We start from the raw sequence: 19,211 nt of genomic DNA on the forward strand, positions 1-19,211 counted from the left end.
GATTCCCCTCCCCTCTATAGGCTCCTTTAGGTACTGAAAGGCTGCAATGAGGTCACTGCACAGCCTTCTTTTCTCCAGGCTGAACAAGCCCAGCTCCCTCAGCCTGTCTTCTTCATATGGGAGCTGCTCCAGTCCCCTGATCATCTTAGTGGCCCTCCTCTGGACCCTCTCCAGCAGCTCCCTGTCTTTCTTGTACTGGGGGCTCCACACTTGGACACAGTATTCCAGATGAGGCCTCACAAGAGCAGAGTAGACGGGGACAATCACCTCCCTGTCCCTGCTGGCCACCCCTCTTTTGATGGAGCCCAATTGTTTGTATGTTTGTTTTGTTAAACAGACTTACCCAAACATTTCAAAGTCATTTATAATGTGTTTTATCAGAAATTCAGGGAAGTGTGCTTCTCTTTCCCTCCATTGGTATTGGCTTCCTATGTTTGTATATGGAGAGATAGAATTATATCATTTAACATTTTTATGGAGCAATACTGTAGCAGCTCATCAAGTCAGAAGTGTTGTATGTGTTAATAGGCAGTGTATGTACCTCCGTTGGTTGCTCATTCATTATGAGCACACTTCACATATGCCAACAAGATGCTGTGGTTAGGGACACATTCTTCAGTTCTTCATTCACCTAGAGGTTTTGAAAATCGTCATAATACAGCTGAATCCAATTAGAAAAGCAGGATATATTTAGAGATGGGCCGTGACATTGGAAAAGTAAAGTTAGTTCTGTATTTTCCTGGGAATTGTGTACAGACATTTTCCAAGTTTCCAACAAGGCAGAAAGTGGGTGTTGGTTTTGGGTCCTTCTCTTGAGAAAAGTATTTCAATATTCATTCCTCTAATTATTTTCATAAAACTGGACCTGGCAAAGGCTGGCCATACTTGGACATAGAGTCTGCAGCTGATTTTTTTTTCCCTATCACAGTAGTGCAAGTAAAATTTTTGGCAGAATGCTGCTATTAGAGTTGTAAACATGGCACCTCTTAGCAGCAACAACATTTCTGACCTTGTATCCGAGGCCTTACTATAACCTGCCTTCTCTGTACACAATCTCTTTTCTTTGAAGAACTTGGAGATTGTCTAGACCTTCAGAATAAACGTGAATTTAGATTTAGAAATGCGGTGCTGCAGGCCTTCGTCCTTGCCATGCACAGCACTGTCAGAGGATGTGGGAAATTCTGCTTTTCAGCATATCTAAGCAAAAATATTTTCCTTTCCTCTTAACGCCAAAGCTTGGACTTATTCCCAGAATCAACTCCATGGAGAACTTATGCAGCAAAAAGGATTTAGATGACTACCAGAAGTATCACTGTGTCGAAACTGCATCAGAAGTTGGACCTCATGTGCTGCCTGAGGTGTGCGCCCGGCTGATAGCCAGCATGTCAGCCCGCCTTCACCATGGCGCTGTTGGTAAGGCCTGCATGCAGGCAGCTGCCTGGGCACTGCTTTTTTCTCTTCATTTTGTTGGACATTTGGCTGAGAGCTCTGAGGTGATGTACATCAATGAAACCCATATGGGCATGCAGGATATCCAACCCTAAGCATGCCGCAAACATCTTCATGTGGCTTGGCTACTGAAAAGCCAAGGCTCTTGAAACCCATCTCAATCACAGAATCATAGAATCTAGAATGGCTTGGGTTGGAAGGGACCTCAAGTATCATCAAACTCCAACACCCCTGCCATAGGCAGGGCCACCAACCTCCACCTTTAATACTAGACCAGGCTAGTATTAAAGGCCCCATCCAACCTGGCTTTGAACACCTCCAGGGACGGGGTATCCACAACCTCTCGGGGCAGCCTTTTCCAGCACCTCACCACTCTCTGAAGAACTTCCCCCTGATATCCAGCCTAAATCTTCCCTCCTTCAACTTAAAACCTTTTCCCCTTGTCCTGTTATCTGCTGTTATCTGCCCTTTCAAAGAGTTGACTCATCTCCTGTTCATAGGCTCCCTTTAGCTACTGAAAGGCTGCAATCAGGTCACCCCACAGCCTTCTTTTCTCCAGGCTGAACAAGCCCAGCTCCCTCAGCCTGCCTTCGTAGGGGAGGTGCTCAAGCCCTTTGATCATCCTTGTGGCCCTCCTCTGGACCCCCTCCAACAGCTCCTGTCTTTCTTGGCCCCAGACCTGGATGCAGCACTCCAGATGGAGCCTCACAAGGGCAGAGTAGAGAGGGACAATCACGTCCAGGGCCACTCCTCTTCTGATGAAGCCCTGGATACCATTGGCCTTCCAAGCTGCAAGAGCACACAAGCAATTCAATGCTTGTATGTTTTCTGAAGAGTGCTGCAACCAACTTCACTAAATGGCCAAAGCAAAAAGTTTGGTTAATTTTGGCTGGTAGAAAATGACTGAGGATTTTAAGCTCTCTCCCCAGAAGCAGCAGGCCAGCTGGATGCTTGGTAATACTCCAGGCACAGCAGCATACAGGCTGATTTGCTGCAAGATGTTCAGCAAGAAAACCTCAGCGGTATCCCAGAGTGAGGGCAGTAACAGGTGGGGTTTGAAGCTTTGGACAGTGTCCAGAACCACTTAAGTTTGGGCTGTGCTGACTCGCCTGTAAATCTGCTCTCCACAGTGATGGGGTTTTCTCACTTTGTCTTTCTAGCACTGGCGTCTGAGTGTCCTGGACAAACATTCCCTGTGGGTTAGCAGAGCAGCTTCATTCAGTAAGATAGTCAGAGGTGTCCAGAAAGCAGCAAATAGAGGTTGGCTAAGCCATAGAATTGTTTGAGTTGGAAGAGACTTTTAAAGGTCATCTAGTCCAACTCCCCTGCAACAGGGACACTTACAGCCAGACCAAGTGCTCAAAGCCCTACCTAGCCTAACCTTGAACATCTCCAAGGATGGGGCTTTCTCCACGTCTCAGAGCAAACAGTGCCAGTGCCTCAGTACCCTTATTGTAAAAAACTTCATCATTCTATCCAGTCTAAAAGCACTACTTGCTCATCATGTCCAGCGCCACAGCAGGATGCAGGTTTATATCAAATACTTCTAGACTTCAGGGTATCTTTGTGTAGACCTACCTTTCTCTACACCTTTTTCTGGCCTGTCCCAAATATAGGCTGCGGCTGTGCCCTGAGCATGGTGTTCCAACACCAAGATGTGTGCTGGTGATGCATCATTGCCTGTAGCATCAACCCAAGCCATGGCTGTAATCACAACCTTTGTGATTAGTGAACCTCCAATGAGTGGTAGTCAGAATCTTCCCTTCAAGTCCAAAACCTGCAAGATTTTTACAACTACACTCCTTTGGTTTTTAACCAAACCTGACTTGATTTTCTTTCCTGTTGGCAGCATGCAAGTGCAATCCCCAGGGCTCTCTGAATGCCAGCTGCAGCAGACTGGGCGGCCAGTGCCATTGCAAAGCCAATGTAGTGGGGCGCTGCTGTGACACTTGCTCTGCAGGCAGCTATGGCTTCGGCTTCCATGGCTGCTACCGTGAGTACTCAGCACCCAGTACTGACACCACTATCTTCACCCGTACCACCACCAGCACCAGTATCAGTATTTGGCTTTCTGTGCACACCCCAACTCTTTAGGGCTTTCAAACCACTATTGTTCATTGAATCATAGAATCACAAAGGTTGAAAAGGACTTCTAAGATCTAGATCTAGATCTAAGATCTAAGATCTAGTCCAACCATGCCCCTCGGTGCCACATATACACATTTCTTGAACTCCTCTGGGAGCACCACCTCTCTAGGCAGCCTGTGCCAGTGCCTCACCACTTTTTCAGAGAATAAATTGTTCCTAGTATCCTAGTAACCTGAACCTCCCCTGGCACAACTTAAGGCCATTCCCTCTCCTCCTATTGCTATTACCTGGAAGCACAGGCAGACCCCCAGCTCACCACAAGCTCCTTTCAGACAACTGTAAAGAGTGATAAGGTCTCCCCTGAGCCTTAACTACTCCAGACTGTACCATCCCAGCCTCAGACAGCCCAGTCTCTCACAGCTTTGGTGCCCTTTTCTGGACTCACTCCAGGGTCTCACACTCCAGCACTGAAGGTACTCACCAGCACTGACTACAGAGTGATGATCACCTCCCTGCTCCTGCTGACTGCACTATTTATGATACAAGCCAGGATCTTTTGGCCTTCTTCACTACCTGGGCATACTACTGGCTCAAGTTCATCCAACTGTGAATTAACCTCCACAGATCCTTTTCTTCATGAAGGAATACAAAAACAATTTCCATATTTAACAACTTTGCCATCCCCCACTGCTTGCCCCCACCTTCAAGCAGGATCAGTGATGGCTGGGTGATGGAGACTTGCTGAGGGTACAGCTTTGCTTTTGTTTTTTTGCAGCGTGTGAGTGCCACCCGCGGGGCTCAGTGAGCTCACTATGTGACCAGGTGACAGGGCAGTGTGCCTGCCTCCGGGATGTTGATGGCCGGCGCTGCAGCCAATGTCTGCCTGGGTATTTTGGGTTTCCCCACTGCCGTCCTTGCCCGTGTCACGGCTTCGCAGAGCTTTGCCACCCAGTGACCGGCGAGTGCCTGAACTGCAGCAGGTTTACAGCTGGAAGGCACTGTGAAAGGTGAGGGGATGGGCAGCACTGCACAGCTCACATGAAAACCAGCTCTCTGAAATACATGCTTTGCTGGGGCCTCACCTACATTCCACCAATGCATCAATGACCTTAGCGGGAATCATAGCTAAAACCAGAGTTAAATTGGGTCTCATTCCTAAGTGGCAAGCATCCATTTTTGGGTAAATGTAAGAAAGAAGGTTTGTCCTCTGGGATGGGCAGCGGCACAGCATGCCTGCAGCACTGCAGTGGGTTCCCCATAAGATGGAATTTGAGACATGGGTGCTCTGTGTGATGTGTTCCAGGGCCTGTGCAAGGTACTGGACCCGCAATACCAGGTCTGCTCTGGCTTTTAAATTGCCAAGAGACTTAATTAGAGCTGAATATTCATTTTAACACCTGCAGTTATCTCCAAGGAGCTTAAATAAATGTGCCCTGTTTGCTGATTCATATCATTTCTGTATGACCAACAAATGACTTTTCCCACGTGTTTCCATCTCCACTCCAAACAATGCTCCTTTTTAGTTCTGTGCTCTGGTGGAGGTACAGAGTTCAGCGCGGACATCAGAACTGAATTCATTGGCTGGTCAGTTTGATTTGGCTAGACTGTGCTGTGTCATTGCCTTTTAAGAGGATTTCCAAATGAAACCCATTGAGCTGTTCTTGCAATACATTTGGACAATACTACCTTTAGCTATTGTGCATGTAGGTAGCAAGTGGGTTAAAAAAGACTGAAAAACTTGCTGGCATGCCTCCACAGGAGATCCACACCCTGGGATGAGGATAATCAGAGAGCCAAGACCTTCAGCATGGCTTGCATAAATATACAGAACTGTGTTCCCATTTGCTATAGTAAAGCAGATTAAAGACCAGTGATGCTTCAGAAGCCTCTGTGTTGCCTGTTTGTCTGGACAGACCGCAGCATTAGAGGAGCCATCAGTCACCCCAGGTTTGCAAAACATGGCAGACAGAGCATGAATGATTTCAATATATGTATATATTTTTGACTGCTTTGACAGGTGCATCGATGGCTATTATGGAAAACCTTCCAACAGAGAACCTTGCCGCCCATGCATGTGCCCAGGAGTACCCACAAGCAAGAGGTTTTTTGCACATTCCTGTTACCAGGACTCCCAGACTTCACAGATAGTCTGCAATTGTCTTGAGGGATATTCAGGTAAGGAGCAAAATAAAGATGTGCTTTGACATCATGCCCAAGAGTGACTGTGTCACTGTTGGAATGGCTGCTGCAGAGAGGGGCATTCTGGGCTGTCCCAAACACAGCTGTTTTTACAGCAAACTGATGCTTTCCTTCCAAAGATCCCATTGACTCACCTTGAATTTCCACAGGGAAAATTTGAAGCATTTTCTTCCCCTGTTGGTTATGAACACCTCCTGCAATGGAGCTAAAAGCACATACTGTCACCTTTTTTTAAGCCAGGTTCCTGTATAAGTCAAGAGCAGCTTTGCCTGAAGAAACACTGCCGGGCCAAAATGATTCTTGCTGGTACTTTCCCAGGGGACTGTTGTCCTCACAGACCTCTGATGTCTTCAGTTCTGAACATTCTTCCTCTTGTTTCATCCTGGTGAGGCTCTTGGTTACTCCTATGGCACCAGGCTTACCCTTCTGGAGACTGGGGAAGGCTCTGGACCTGGGGACAGTGATGAAAGAGCAAAGTCTTCGGGCAAGGATGAACCACTGGACAAGGTCCCAGTGACACCAACTTGCCCCTTGCAGTGAGGAGGGTGCATTCCCATCAGATTGCAGTATGAGAGATATAATTTTAACTGATCATAGGATTATTAAAGATTTCAAACAGGTGGGTATTTCCCATTGAAACTGTGCATTTGAATAGACAGTCTGAGCCTGTTAGCAGTATTATTAGAAACTGCATGATCCTCTTGAATTCTCATTAGGCAGCACATGTTTGTACCTTCCTGACAGGCAGCCGGTGTGATGAATGTCCTAGCGGGTTCTACAAAATCCCAGGAAGCCCAGGGGAGGAATGTGCACCATGTCCCTGCAACAACAACATTGATGTGACAGACCCGGAGTCCTGTAACAGGGTCACTGGGGAATGCATCAAGTGTTTGCACAACACCCATGGAGCAAACTGCCAGTTCTGCAAACCTGGGTATTTTGGCTCAGCCCTCGATCAGGACTGCCAAAGTAAGTGGGCAACAGCTCTGCAACTGTATATTGCCAGCAAGAGAAGTTACAAGGAAATTAGGCTTATAGGGAGAGGTTAGACCTTAGTTTAAAAAAACCAAAGTAGATATGCAAATATGCAAGTACTGAAGAAATTCCTTCCCAGTGCTAGAAATAACTATTAATATGGAATCTATTAAGTTCTGTGTTTTTCATGCAGGCCTGCCTAAATCTTGTGCTGAATATCAACCCTAGGAAATGCTCACCTGAACTGAAAGCACTATTCTTTGTTGAAAAATAAATGTGCATTCATCCCAGTCAGGGAGAAATTAAAATTAAAGGAATCAAAGATAATTGTTTATCCATGTTGCAGGCTGATGCCAGCTAAGCAATGCTCAGTTAACCAGATGATCCCCTGCTGAGCTCCCTGCCTTGCCAGTTGTTTTAATGATACAGCTAGAAAGAGGCTGCTCAGGCGGTTTAATAGTCCTCACGAGAGCACTGCCAGTAACAGCATTTTGAGCAGAAGGGAAGGAGTACAAGTAAATGCAAAGCATAAGTTTCTCCTCAGAGTTTATAGAAGGTCGTTTTCACAAATGTTAATTGAAGATTTGTACAGGCCACAAAACATAACTATTTTCAAGACGTCCTTCTTCTGGAAATCTCTGAAATACAGTTCAAGCCCATACCTCATTCATCTTTGGAAGATGTCAGCTAGAAATAATTTAGCAAGAACTTTTGGCTCCTCACAAGGAAGGCTTCTTATCTTACTTGGCTTACCCGTTGCTGGGGTTTCCCACACTGCATAGTGTCTACTGTAAATCAGCATTTCCTTATCCAACATATTTAGCATTTCATGCTAACAAGATTCAAAATGCACTACAACTTCAGCTTTTGGTGCCTATATTAAAAGTAGTAAAAGCTCTCTGTGAGTTTGTTCAACGCTGTAGACAAAACCACAATAGAAAGAGGAGGACTTGGGAATAGTCCCGAGTGGATAAAACATAGGATATGAGCCAACAGTGTGTGTTTGTAGCTTGAAAAGCCAATCGTATCCTGAGCTGCATCAAAAGAAGCGTAACTACTAGGTTGTGGGAGGTGATTATTTCCCTCTACCCCACTCTGATGAGGCCCCACCTGCAGTACTGTGTCAAGGCCTGGGGCCCCCAGCACAAGAGGCATGCGGTGCTGTCAGAGCGGGTTCAGGGAAGGCCACAAAGATTCTCAGAGGGCCACAGCACCCTTCCTATGAAGACAGGCTGAGGGAGATGGGCTTGTTCATCCTGAAGAAGGTTCTGAGGAGACATTACTGGAGTCTTTCAGTACTTAAAAGGTGCTTATAAGAAAGATGGAGAAAGACTTTTTACTAAGTACTTTTTAGTTAGTACAGACTTTTTAGTCTGTACTAACAGGACAAGGGGCAATTGTTTTAAACTGAAAGATGGCAAATTTAGATAAGATATAAAGAAGAAAAATTCCACAACAAAGATGGTGAGATACTAGAAGTAGTTGCCCAAAGAAGCTGTGGATCTTTGGAAGTATTAAAGGCCATATTGGATGGGGCTTTCAGCAGCCTGATCTAGTGGAAGGTGCTCCTGCCAATGGCAAGGGGTTGGACTAGGTGGATACTGAAGATCCCTTCCAACCCAAACCATTCTGTGAGCCTACAGACTGTGCTTCCATGTACAGTTCTGATTGTCCATCAGCCATTTGTATCACCATCTGCTGTAGCAGTTGTCCTTCTCTTTCCAGTCTGCAAGTGCAATCCTGCAGGTGTCCTCCCTGCCACATGCCCTGGAGGGGATGCAGCCTGCCTGTGTGACCCAGCCACCGGAGCTTGCCCGTGTCAGCCCAACGTAGTTGGTACAACATGCGACCAGTGTGCGCCGGGCTACTGGGACCTGGCTGGAGGAAAAGGATGTCAGCTCTGTGACTGTAACGTGAAAAACACCCAAAGTAGCCAGTGTGACCAGGCAAGGAAATTACTCTGCTCTCTGGGAACTGGGAGGGCAATGTTTTGGCATGACACGGTTGGGACCTTCTCATATGGGGATGGATTTTTGTCATGCTTTCCAGAAACAACAAGTCTTTGGAAACTCGCGGTTGGCGTAATTTGGCTTGGAGCCATTATATTACATGTGCTGTTCTGATACTGCGGCTTTACTTGTAAGCAATTACTCTTTGCCTGTATGTTTCCTTTTAAAGTGGATCATAGAAATACATGAGAAAATGACACAAGGAAAAACTGCCCCATAAGTGTACATACAGGGAAGATGAAGTCCAGGCTTGGACCTTAAGAGTCTTGCATGTGTTTGGTTTTTTAAGGGTTTCTTTTCACAAAGAGCAGTGGTCATTACATCAGTCATGCATCATCAATCTGGCTACTACTGTATCTTTTCTCATTTTTAATTCTTGGGCATTTTCTAGAGCAAGAAGGTAGAAAAAATAAAACAGTACTTCAGAATAGAGAGCTGAAATTGTGATTCATGGAGACAACAGCCATTTTGCTATTGACTTCATAGCACCAGGACGTTGCACCAAGCTCTTGCTGACGTGCTTTCACATTTTCCTTTCAATATGCTGTTTGTCGTGGTTTACTTAGTGGAGCTATTATTTTTCCTACAAAACGTAGCCCTTCACACAGAAGAACTACTACTGCTTTTCTGAGTTATCAGAGCTGTAATTCCCTGCAGTTTCATTTCAGCACTGAATTCCAAAACAAATTTTTCTAGGGCAATGTGCATAATGTACCCTGGAGGTTTTCCATTGCAATATATCTATCATGTAGTTAAAAGTTGAAATGTTAAGATGAGTACTTTGTTCCAGCAAAAATAAGCCATCAATCTTTTCTGCAAAAGAAGAAAAAATCCTCTCTCAGATAATAGTCAGAGGATGCATTCTCAAAGATCAGACTTGACCATATGAAACCTCTCATATTAGTAAAGAAAAGCCAGCTCTCAGAGTAATTTTTTTTTAACATCCTTCAGTATGAAGATGGTAAAGGAAGTTTATCACGTTGAACCATGTTCAAACAACATGCAGAAGCAGTGTCACTATGGTCCCCATGAAGCTATATAATAAAAGTCACAGAGCAAAGAAGAAATCCAGTAAATAATGTATATGCAGTCATACTACAAGGGCAGTTGTTAAAACTTGAACTGTTTCCAGCTTACAGGCCAGTGTCTGTGTAAGGTAGGCTATGGTGGGAAACGCTGCAACGAATGTGAGGAAAACTACTTTGGCAATCCCCAGAAGCATTGCATTTGTAAGTATTATAACTGGGCTAGAAACTGCCTCAAAATAAATGTTTGTGCCTTTATTCATAGACGAGACAAAACTTATATCCAGAGAAACAGATACATTTCAGTGTATGAAATGATTAAGTTGTTTATATTGTTTGTCAGTGTTGTTCCTTCTGCAGTTTTGGTGGAACCATGGAATAATCAAGAGCTGAAGAAAAGCCATTAGACTTCCCCTGATGTGAAGGCCATCCCCTTCACTTTGACTTGAACACTGGTTTCATTCTCTGATATTTAGAAATGGGCTGTGCTAGCTGAAGGCTGCAGAATGAGTATGTAGTTCAGCTCTCAGCACACAGCTCCCCAGCCCAGGGAGCACTGGGATGAGGTATCAGAAGGGATTTATCTCACCTGACATTAGCTGTTCCAAAGCCTAGTCTGACCTAGTCTGAGCTCCTCTGATCAGTGGTGAATTTTCCAGGCAGTGCAGGTAGATAAGCGTCTCCAAAGACTATTTTTTGTCCAGCTTTTGCTGTTCTGATTATTAGAAAAGTGTTCTTCACTGAGAGAGTGAAACAGGCTCCCCAGGGCAGTGGTCACAGCCCCAAGCTGCCAGAGTTCAAGGAGTTTGGACAATACTCTCAGGCATAGAGTTTGAAATTTAGGTGATGCTGTGTTGGACTTGATGATCCTTGTGAGTCCCTTCCAACCTGGAATGCAGTATGATTCTATGAGTACCGATTTAGATTGATTTTTAGGTGCACCTGCTTCTCTTCTTTGCTACTGAAGGAGCCTAGATGATTGACACACGATACATGGTGGCCTTTGGGTGGCTGAAGTTAGCTAGCATCTGTTTTTCCCTTTAGTGTAAAAGAACAGGGAAGCAGTGCTAGAATAGCAGAGTTGGGCAGAGTGGGGGAACACTCCAACTTGTTCCAAGTCAAAAGCTCTGGTAGAAACCTATCAAGAAAAATAAACCCCATACATCAGAGTCCCACCCTGCAAGGTAGTGTTGTCCCTTGGCAGATCCAGCCAAGTGGGCTCAAAGAGCAGAAAAGAAAACCAGTTTCTATTTCTTGCGTTAAAATACATGATTGTGCCTTCTGTACGCCTTACTCCTGCAGAAAAGGAGCTGCAATATTGCATATAACTTGCTGTCCCTTTCTTGCAGCATGTAACTGTAACCCAGAGGGAACCAGCTGGCCTCGGTGTGACAAAGCCACTGGTGTGTGTAACTGCCGTGCTGGTGTCACTGGGCGGTTCTGCGACCAGTGTGGCCGTGGCTTCGAGAAAGACTTTCCCTCTTGCCGTCACTGTCACCTTTGTTTTGATGAGTGGGACACTGAAATTACTGCCCTCGCCCAGACTGTTCAAGGGTTAATGAGGTTTGCTGCAAGCCTAGAAGATAAAGGAGGACGGATGCCCAGCTGTGACATGCGATTCAAAGCCTTTGAAGATGCCATTTCTGAAATTGAAAGAATTTTGAAACGTCCTGTTTTTTCATGGAAGGCACTCTCAAGCATCAAGGATTTTCATGGCTATCTTCAGTAAGGGCTCTGCTGCCCTGCTAAAATCCCTTGGCTGACAAAGCAGTCTTCCCCCAGGCTTCCCCCATGCCCTACTCTTCAAATCCCTCTTCTAATCAGAAAAAGATGCTGGAGCGCTAATCTTCTGCTTTCAGTAGATCCATGAACAAAATAACCTATATAGATATACAGAGAGATAAATGTATGTGTCCCTGTTTATTGGAGGGAAATTGGACTAGGTGCCCTTTACAGGCCCCTTCCGATTTAGGATTCTATGATTCTGTTCTCTGATTATTTCACATACGGCTCCCCTAAAGCATATAAGTAAATGTTGGAATTTCCCTGTTCCTAATGTTTTCCTAAGTCATTACAAGTAAATGTTTCTGCTCATTTAGAAATTTATCTCTTGTCCTCTAAAATAGTGTGTACCTCAGTTGTTTAAGAGCAGTTCAGTCTGGCTTCTGCATAACTGTCACTTCTCTTGTAGACAACAAATTACACAAATGGGTCCGATTCGTAGTATGCCATATGAATTTCCTGACCTCACTGAGAACATTGAAGACATTGGTGAAGAAGCTGATCGTGTCTATGAACTTCTACAACAGAAATTAGATCTGCATCGCACTTTTCATTACTTGAGCCTCAAAGGTAAGGCAGCCAGTACTGAAATAGATGAACGTATGCCATGAAATTTCACAATGTTTTTCTCACTACTGAGCCATGCAACATTTCAAAGATCCTTAGATTTTAGTTCCATGTGGTATTACAAAAATTCAAATACTATAAAGTTTATTATAGTAACTTTCCAAACTCCATTTTGTTTTAAAATGCTTTGATTTCCAGCATCCTGCATTTCAGATGCAGATGTATGCATGATCATATCAGTAAAAAATCTCATGAGCCCAAATGTTTCCATCAGGATTTAAAGGCCACCCAGTTTCGCTTTATAGACTCTCAGATCATACAGTAGAAGAGAAAAGGATATTTTCCCTGTTTCTGACTCCTCTTGCTCTTAGCAATACTTAAAAAATGTTGTGCAGCAATGGTTTGTTTAATTAAAGCAGAGAGTCGTAGAACAACTTCTCAGTGTTCCCATGAGAAAATACATGACTTTATGTGGTAAGGAACTGGCTCTCCATCATCACAAAATGTGAAAACAGAACCGAGTTCCTTGGCATTTTTTAAATAATTACACTGTCTGTGCCTGAGCTAAGTATAGTCTCCATCAGCTGCTAATGGCAATAATAACAATGTCACAGGCTTCATGAATTCTGGAAAAAGACAGGAACGTATGATTCAGGGATCTTGATTAGATTCTAACTAGATCCACAACAGCAGGAGACTCTCAGCAGTATACACTCCACCATCTGACCAGAGAGGTGGCTGCTAAGGTATGAGCCCCCAGATGTTACAGTGAGCACAGAAAATAGAATTTAAAGGCAGTGCAAACCCACTTTGAGATCTTTCATGTTTTGTACAAGCAAGAAGAAGACTGGACTAAACAGGACTAAAAAAATGAAGAGAAGATCAATGGTATATAAAGCCAAGGGAAAGGAAAAGGGATAAGAGGGATTAATTGAGATTTAAGGTTTCTTTGCACTGTTATACTTGGCAGTGCCCGGGGGACCAGTCTTCTACTCAAGTCCCACGTATGCAGTCAGCACAGCCATCACAGTCACCACGTCCTAATTCAACTGGGTCTTGTGCTGACTCTGAGAAGGCAGGAAGGCAAAGAAACAATAAATCCCAGGGAGCTCAGTGGATGCGCAGCTGAACCATCTGCAGTGCTCTCTGGTCACATTCCAAGGCTTTTTCATCTTTTGGCCTCTGGGGGCAGATAAACAGCCCTATAAAAAGCACACAGGGGTATGGGGAGGGGAAGACCTTGAATTTAAGCTGAATTGTTGGTCAGGGCCGCAAATATTCATTGGTGCTGCTACCAAGCATCTAGCAGGACAGAAATAACATTTCCCTCAAGAAAGCCACCTTCCCCAATGCCTGGGAGAAAGCCTGGTTCCCTCATCCCTTCATCATTTCAGGACGATTCAGGCTATGGCCCTGTCTGCTTTTTTTCTCCTGCTTTTTTGTTGGCCCAAGGAAGTGGGACAGAGCAGGATGGAAGATATGCCTATCTGGGGGACATTTGACACCTGTGCACCAGGCACATGTGGGGAAATGGGCTCCTGCCTACCTCTCTTTGTAGAGGTTCAAGTGAAATGAGAGTTCAGGACTTTTCTTGAACCACCTCATGGGCATATACTCAGCTGCCTGAGTTGGAAATGTCAACAGTTAATAATGATTGAACTCCCTGCAAAAAGAAAAAAAAGACACGAGTGTCCTAACAAGAATTCTTGCAGTTTATGAAATCTCATTAAATTACCTCTTTCCAGTCTTGTTCCCTGGTTTTGCAGCCACTGTGGCATTGTAATGTGATGAGCCCGGATCCCTGAGCTGTAAATCAAGTCTGTGCTAAGAAACTGTGTTTAACATAAAGGAACTTTGGAATCCCTACAGCTCCATCACAAACCAAGCATAAAAAATGTGTTTGGGCCATTTAACGAAGAGTTGAACCACTGTAAAATATTTCTGCAATGGAATTATTGCATAAAAAAACAGCCTCTTGCTTAGAGCAGCCTCTTGCCAGGTACTTTGTATTAGAATCTAGCTTTAAACTGTACATTGTTTCCAAGAGGTACAAAATAAAACAAATAGCCTAAGTTCCATACAACTACACATCATTCTGCTTCAGCCAAAGCAAGACCAAGAGCTTTAGAGCCTGGTAAAAAACAGGCAGGACCTGACGAGAGTGTTCTCATTGACTTCAACCAGTAACTGAGTTGTTACCAGCCCAGTGAGATGTTAATCAATGACCTCTAATGCTTTTGCACTAACAAAACATCAGTTCTGGATCATTGCACATACTTCTGCGTGACAATTTGAGGAAAACTTTGGGTTCCCTGGAGATCTGACAGCAGTAACTTTAAATTGCGTGTTTTGCAAAAAGCCTGATTCGTTTCTTTAGGCTATTCAACTGGGGGAAAAAAAAAAAAATATATATATATATATATATATATATATATTCTCCATGGTTTTGAGTCTCTACTTGAGGAAAAGCTTACATTAAGCAAACAAGAAAGCATTCATTGCCTGCTCTAAAGGCTTATCATGGAAATGCTTTCTTTCTTTTCAGTACATCAACTCTGAACTTGTATTTCTCCAGAGCCAAAGAAAAGTAATACATTTCCATTTATAATCTATATTTTGGCCCAGAAGACTTTAACTTTTGGGTACCATGCTGAAAATGGGGAGGACAAATGCTTCCTTGAGCCACAATCACAGAGATTATCATTTCAATTTACAAGTGGTGTGAACAGATTTCCTGCCTAAACTTCAATTCTGAGGAATAACATAGGATCCACTCCATTTTCATCTATTGTAGCAAGTGTTATGCGTATTGATAACTATCCCTGTTTGGTATTTGTCTGAGTAAAGGATTAGAAAACTTGAATGAAGAAATGGCAGTTTCTGTCCATCCCTCCCGTCCAACTTCAATCACCACAAGCAGACCTGTCACTCACCATTGCTCCAGCACTCAAGTAAATACATGAATAAAATCAAATGCAATCAGTTGGTACTCAGCACTATTTCTGTTGCTGCAGAGGCCATCAACAACATTCGGAAACACTCTGAAGTATCATTCCTGGCAGAACAGAAAGCTCGTGAGACAGCCCCTGTGGTAAGGCACTCGGAGCACACAAGGCAGAGCATGCTCACTGTGATGCACAAGCGGGCCTGGGAAGGGAGCAGAGTGCTGGAGCAGCTCAAACTGGTCAAGATCCCTGGCATTCAACACTTGGCTGAAAAGGTAGGTGCTGGGGGTTTGTAATGGGAACTAAATAAAATCTTCCTTTTTATGCCACTAGTCTTTTTTATTTTAAAAGAATAATTACATGCATTTTAAATCTGGAGAAGGACACTTCCCTGGCACAGACCTACTGTCATGTCAGGCACAGCTGCAATTCCCAGCTGTGGTAGTGTGGTCACTAACACCCTTCTGGCAGCCATTGTTCCCAGGGCAGGCACAGCACCAGGAAATGTTCAAGCACTTTCCAGTCTGAAGGGGGCTTCAGTGTAAATTCAGAAAGATTAACCTCAACTTCCTCTATCAGTGGCTTAACCTAAGCAGAGCAACCCGTGAGTGGATGAGAAGTGTTTGCATGTCCTTTGTAGCACCTGTAGAACAGGAAGGGACAAGAACTTTGTCCCTAGCACTGCTAGTTCTAGAACAGAACATCCATCTTGGCCTTTAGTCTCAACATCTGTGTCAAAGTGAGTAGAGTCTTAGGCACGGTACTGTGTTTTGGAGAAATTATCCGGGTCCTTCAGAACCAACTGGATAGACTTGGATGCTCCTTGGGCTGGATACAGCATGAGAACAGTTTCAACCTTTTGCCACAGAGTAAAACAAAGGTCTCTGCATAACACATAGAGCTCAACAGATGGCTGCTGGAAGGAGAGGTTTAGAGCCATGAGCTGTCATTGCATCCTTCAAGTCAGGGAAAGGGATCCTTTCACTGGCAGTGATCTCATTTTGGAGATATCCTGACTAGGTCTCTGGGAAAATCCCATGCATTGTCCAACATCCTTCCACCAGAAGTGTATCTCAGATACCCAGAGAAGTCCTGACAAAATGTTTTCCTTATTGCAGATCTGCGGGGTGCCAGGAAACCATTCCTGTGCTGCAGTAGCCTGTGGGGGAGGCCCAAACTGCAGCGGAGCTCTTCCTCTCTCCTCTAGTGCATTCAGGAAAGCTGAGGACACTGCTGTCCTGCTAACTAACTTGACTACTCAGCTACAGGACCCTGAGAATCAAGTATGTGTATCAAAATTACATTTGTTCAGTGCAATGCGTGGAGGATGGGAAACTGGGCAATCTATTCCTGGGAAACACCGTTCATGAGAAGTGTCTCAGCTTTAAGTCAACAGTTATGCTAAAGCCCTCAGTACCAGGGAGTTGCTTCCCATGGCACTGCTGCCTTTGCGAAGCAGGCTCTTCCTCTTCTCTCCCTGGATACTGTTTTATATTAAAGAGTAAAAGCTGTTAGAGCATAGACTTGCAAATTAGAGAAGAGCAGCTTGCTTCCCAAAGTCAGAGGGAAAGATAAGGGTGGGGTCGTGCCCCCACCTTCATAGGGATATTGTTGGCTATATCACAGCTAGTCATCTGTACTCCTTATGCAGTAAGTGGAAGGAGTCAGGCAGCTCCAGCTTCATTTTATCCAGCCTAGCTATTTGTCTCAGGAATACATATGAATTACTTGAAGGTGCTTTTTTTTCTTTTTTTCTTTTTTCTTTTTTCTTTTTTTTTTTCCCCACATTGCATGAACACCTGGCTTAGATTTGGATAGCTGACTTGTAGATAGCTAAAATGAACAGAGATGAAGTAGCAAGCCCCAAATCTACAAAAACTCATTTGCTCCTTGGGCAAAGAGCAGTGAGTGACCTGGTGATGGACTCCATCCTTACACCACAGACATGATGCAGTGCCAGGAGTATTACAGTCTACTCCCACCTAGGGACAGTGCCTCTAACCATGCCTTCCTCACAGCTGCCAAGGTCTCATGAGTCATGGTGTCCTGTACCAATGGACATGGTGACATTAGGTTAATATTGTCTATATTGTCACTGAGAAAGATTCAAATGGTAGTATTTGCCAGCAGCCCACGCTTATCCCATTAAGATTGCTGTGCATACCATTAAGATCAATGTATATAATTTTATGTTACTTTTATATTTACCATTAAGGAATTTTTGCAGATAACTTCAAGCCAAATATTTTCTACCCCCTGTAATGTCTATATGGGCATCAAGTATTCAGCTGCTCCAATTTATAAAAATAACTCAAGGAAAGCATGGCCAACACAACATGTGCAAAGGAAGCAAAACAGACAAATCCCGAAACCACAGTTCGTTCTCATTAACAGTCAGAGAAAATGCCTGTGACACTGATAGGCAAAAGCCATTTTCCAATAGAAACATCTTTCTGCAGTGGCTTTGTCCCCTCCCTGCATGGTGCCTGGGCATCCATTTCCTCCTTTTAGAATCCACACCACACTACTGCACAGTTAGCGGGTGTAGAAATGAGCAGTCAGGAGACTCTGAGGCCCCCAGTCATGCAGGGACAACAGGAATGGCCCTCCTGCAGATGTTGCCAAAGTAGAAACATCATTGTTTTTCTTGCTGCCTGGGGAAACAGGGAATTTCTTCCATCTGTACCTGAGCATTTCCTTAGAGCAAAGCACAACTCCCAGAAGAGCAAAATACTATTGGAGTTTGATAATTAAATTAAAGCACTAAGTTAAATAATCACGTATATTAAATTAATTGCAAAATTTAATTTTTAAAAACAAGTATTAATTTCTAGCTTTCTTGTACTTTTAAAAAGTGCATTTTAATGTAACTCCAGCATAGAAAGGCAAATTAAATTATGTAATGAATCAGATCAATGACATATCACAACATTGCATCAGAAAGCAAGTCAGTGCTTTTTCTTTAGAAATGGTTTGGTGATGGTTGCACAAAGGAAAAAAATACTTGATTTAGGCTTCTTCTTAGGCTAGACAAAGGCCATTATGTAACAACTTCAGGAGCTCCCCAAAGCAGTCTCCTACTACAGGTGTTTCAAAGCCATGCCAAGTGACTCCACTTGGAGCTCACACTGTGAGAGCTCACCTTGCCAAGCAATGAATACAGAAAACACCGCTACTGTTTCTCATAGTATCTCCAGGTTGAAAGCATCAGAAAAATGGCAGAAGACACCAAGCTGAAAGGCTCACACTTCAATGGGGAACTAGAGAAAGCTAAGAACCAGATTAAAGTTGACCGAGAAGTCACAAAGGAATTTATCAGAAAAGTGAAAAACTTCTTGTCAGGTAAATATGCAGAGAAAGTTCTTTCTGACTCATTTTTCCTTAGTATGTATTCATGTGTGCTATAACAATAGATGGCTAGAAAGTGATTGAGCTGCATACATATCAGATTTCTTGTTCCCTCCAGATCTGTGCATTTTTTTTCAATTTCTTTCTCTCTAGTATTTCTTTCTCCTAGAGGACAGCATTTTCTATTATTTTTGCCATTGATTTGCCACGTTCTAATAGTCATATTTTCTTAATTTGCCTAAATTGAAGTAGGCAAGTAATTCCCTCAGTTCCTGGGTTAGTTGAGTAAAGGCTACTAATATAATTTCATACAATGTATGACGTCCAGGCATATTCAGTGCATCCTCAAATTGTTATTCCACCCCCTTCTTCCCGGCCCATAGGGGCTCTCTGTAGGGAGCGTGGGAATTAGGACACAAAGTGACAAACTGCTCCATCCTCTAAAGCAGTAACTCGAGGAATCAAAGGATTCTGGTAGAAGTTCAGCACTCATAAAAAATAACAAAACAATATATGCCCTAAAACCTTTTCCATCCTCTCAATTGCAGAGATGTTTTGTTGCCTGTTAGTTTTTGTTTTTTTAATCAGATGCATATAAAAGGACTTGAAATACATTCGTATTTTCTGTAATCTCTTGCATGTAGCTGATCTGCTCATTCCCTAAGGACTGCATGCTGGCAATCCTTTGGCATTCACGCCTCTACATCCAAACAGCAGTGAGTGCTGAGGGCTCTCTTTGTTAAGGAATATTTAAGGTATTTTACAGAATGTGAAGAAAAATTTCAGTCCTCAATGTTCTCATATTTTTGTTTGGTAGCAATTGA

General features: G+C 43.7%; 1 protein-coding gene across 1 annotated transcript in view; it reads left to right on the plus strand.

Annotated features, from left to right (window-relative positions):
* The window catches only part of LAMB4 (laminin subunit beta 4), a 53,205-nt gene that overhangs the window by 28,908 nt on the left and 5,086 nt on the right, over positions 1–19,211 (plus strand). Inside the window, exons 17-28 of the mRNA XM_052680788.1 lie at positions 1,236–1,413; positions 3,299–3,442; positions 4,313–4,544; positions 5,555–5,712; positions 6,481–6,705; positions 8,437–8,657; positions 9,853–9,949; positions 11,095–11,470; positions 11,937–12,097; positions 15,109–15,314; positions 16,158–16,322; positions 18,237–18,381. Coding sequence (XP_052536748.1) covers positions 1,236–1,413; positions 3,299–3,442; positions 4,313–4,544; positions 5,555–5,712; positions 6,481–6,705; positions 8,437–8,657; positions 9,853–9,949; positions 11,095–11,470; positions 11,937–12,097; positions 15,109–15,314; positions 16,158–16,322; positions 18,237–18,381 — 2,308 coding nt within the window. The remainder of the gene's footprint in view (positions 1–1,235; positions 1,414–3,298; positions 3,443–4,312; positions 4,545–5,554; positions 5,713–6,480; positions 6,706–8,436; positions 8,658–9,852; positions 9,950–11,094; positions 11,471–11,936; positions 12,098–15,108; positions 15,315–16,157; positions 16,323–18,236; positions 18,382–19,211) is intronic.

Source organism: Tympanuchus pallidicinctus, unplaced genomic scaffold (genome assembly GCF_026119805.1).
Source record: "Tympanuchus pallidicinctus isolate F22 unplaced genomic scaffold, pur_lepc_1.0 scaffold19, whole genome shotgun sequence".
In the NCBI taxonomy this organism is placed as follows: Eukaryota; Metazoa; Chordata; class Aves; order Galliformes; family Phasianidae; genus Tympanuchus; species Tympanuchus pallidicinctus.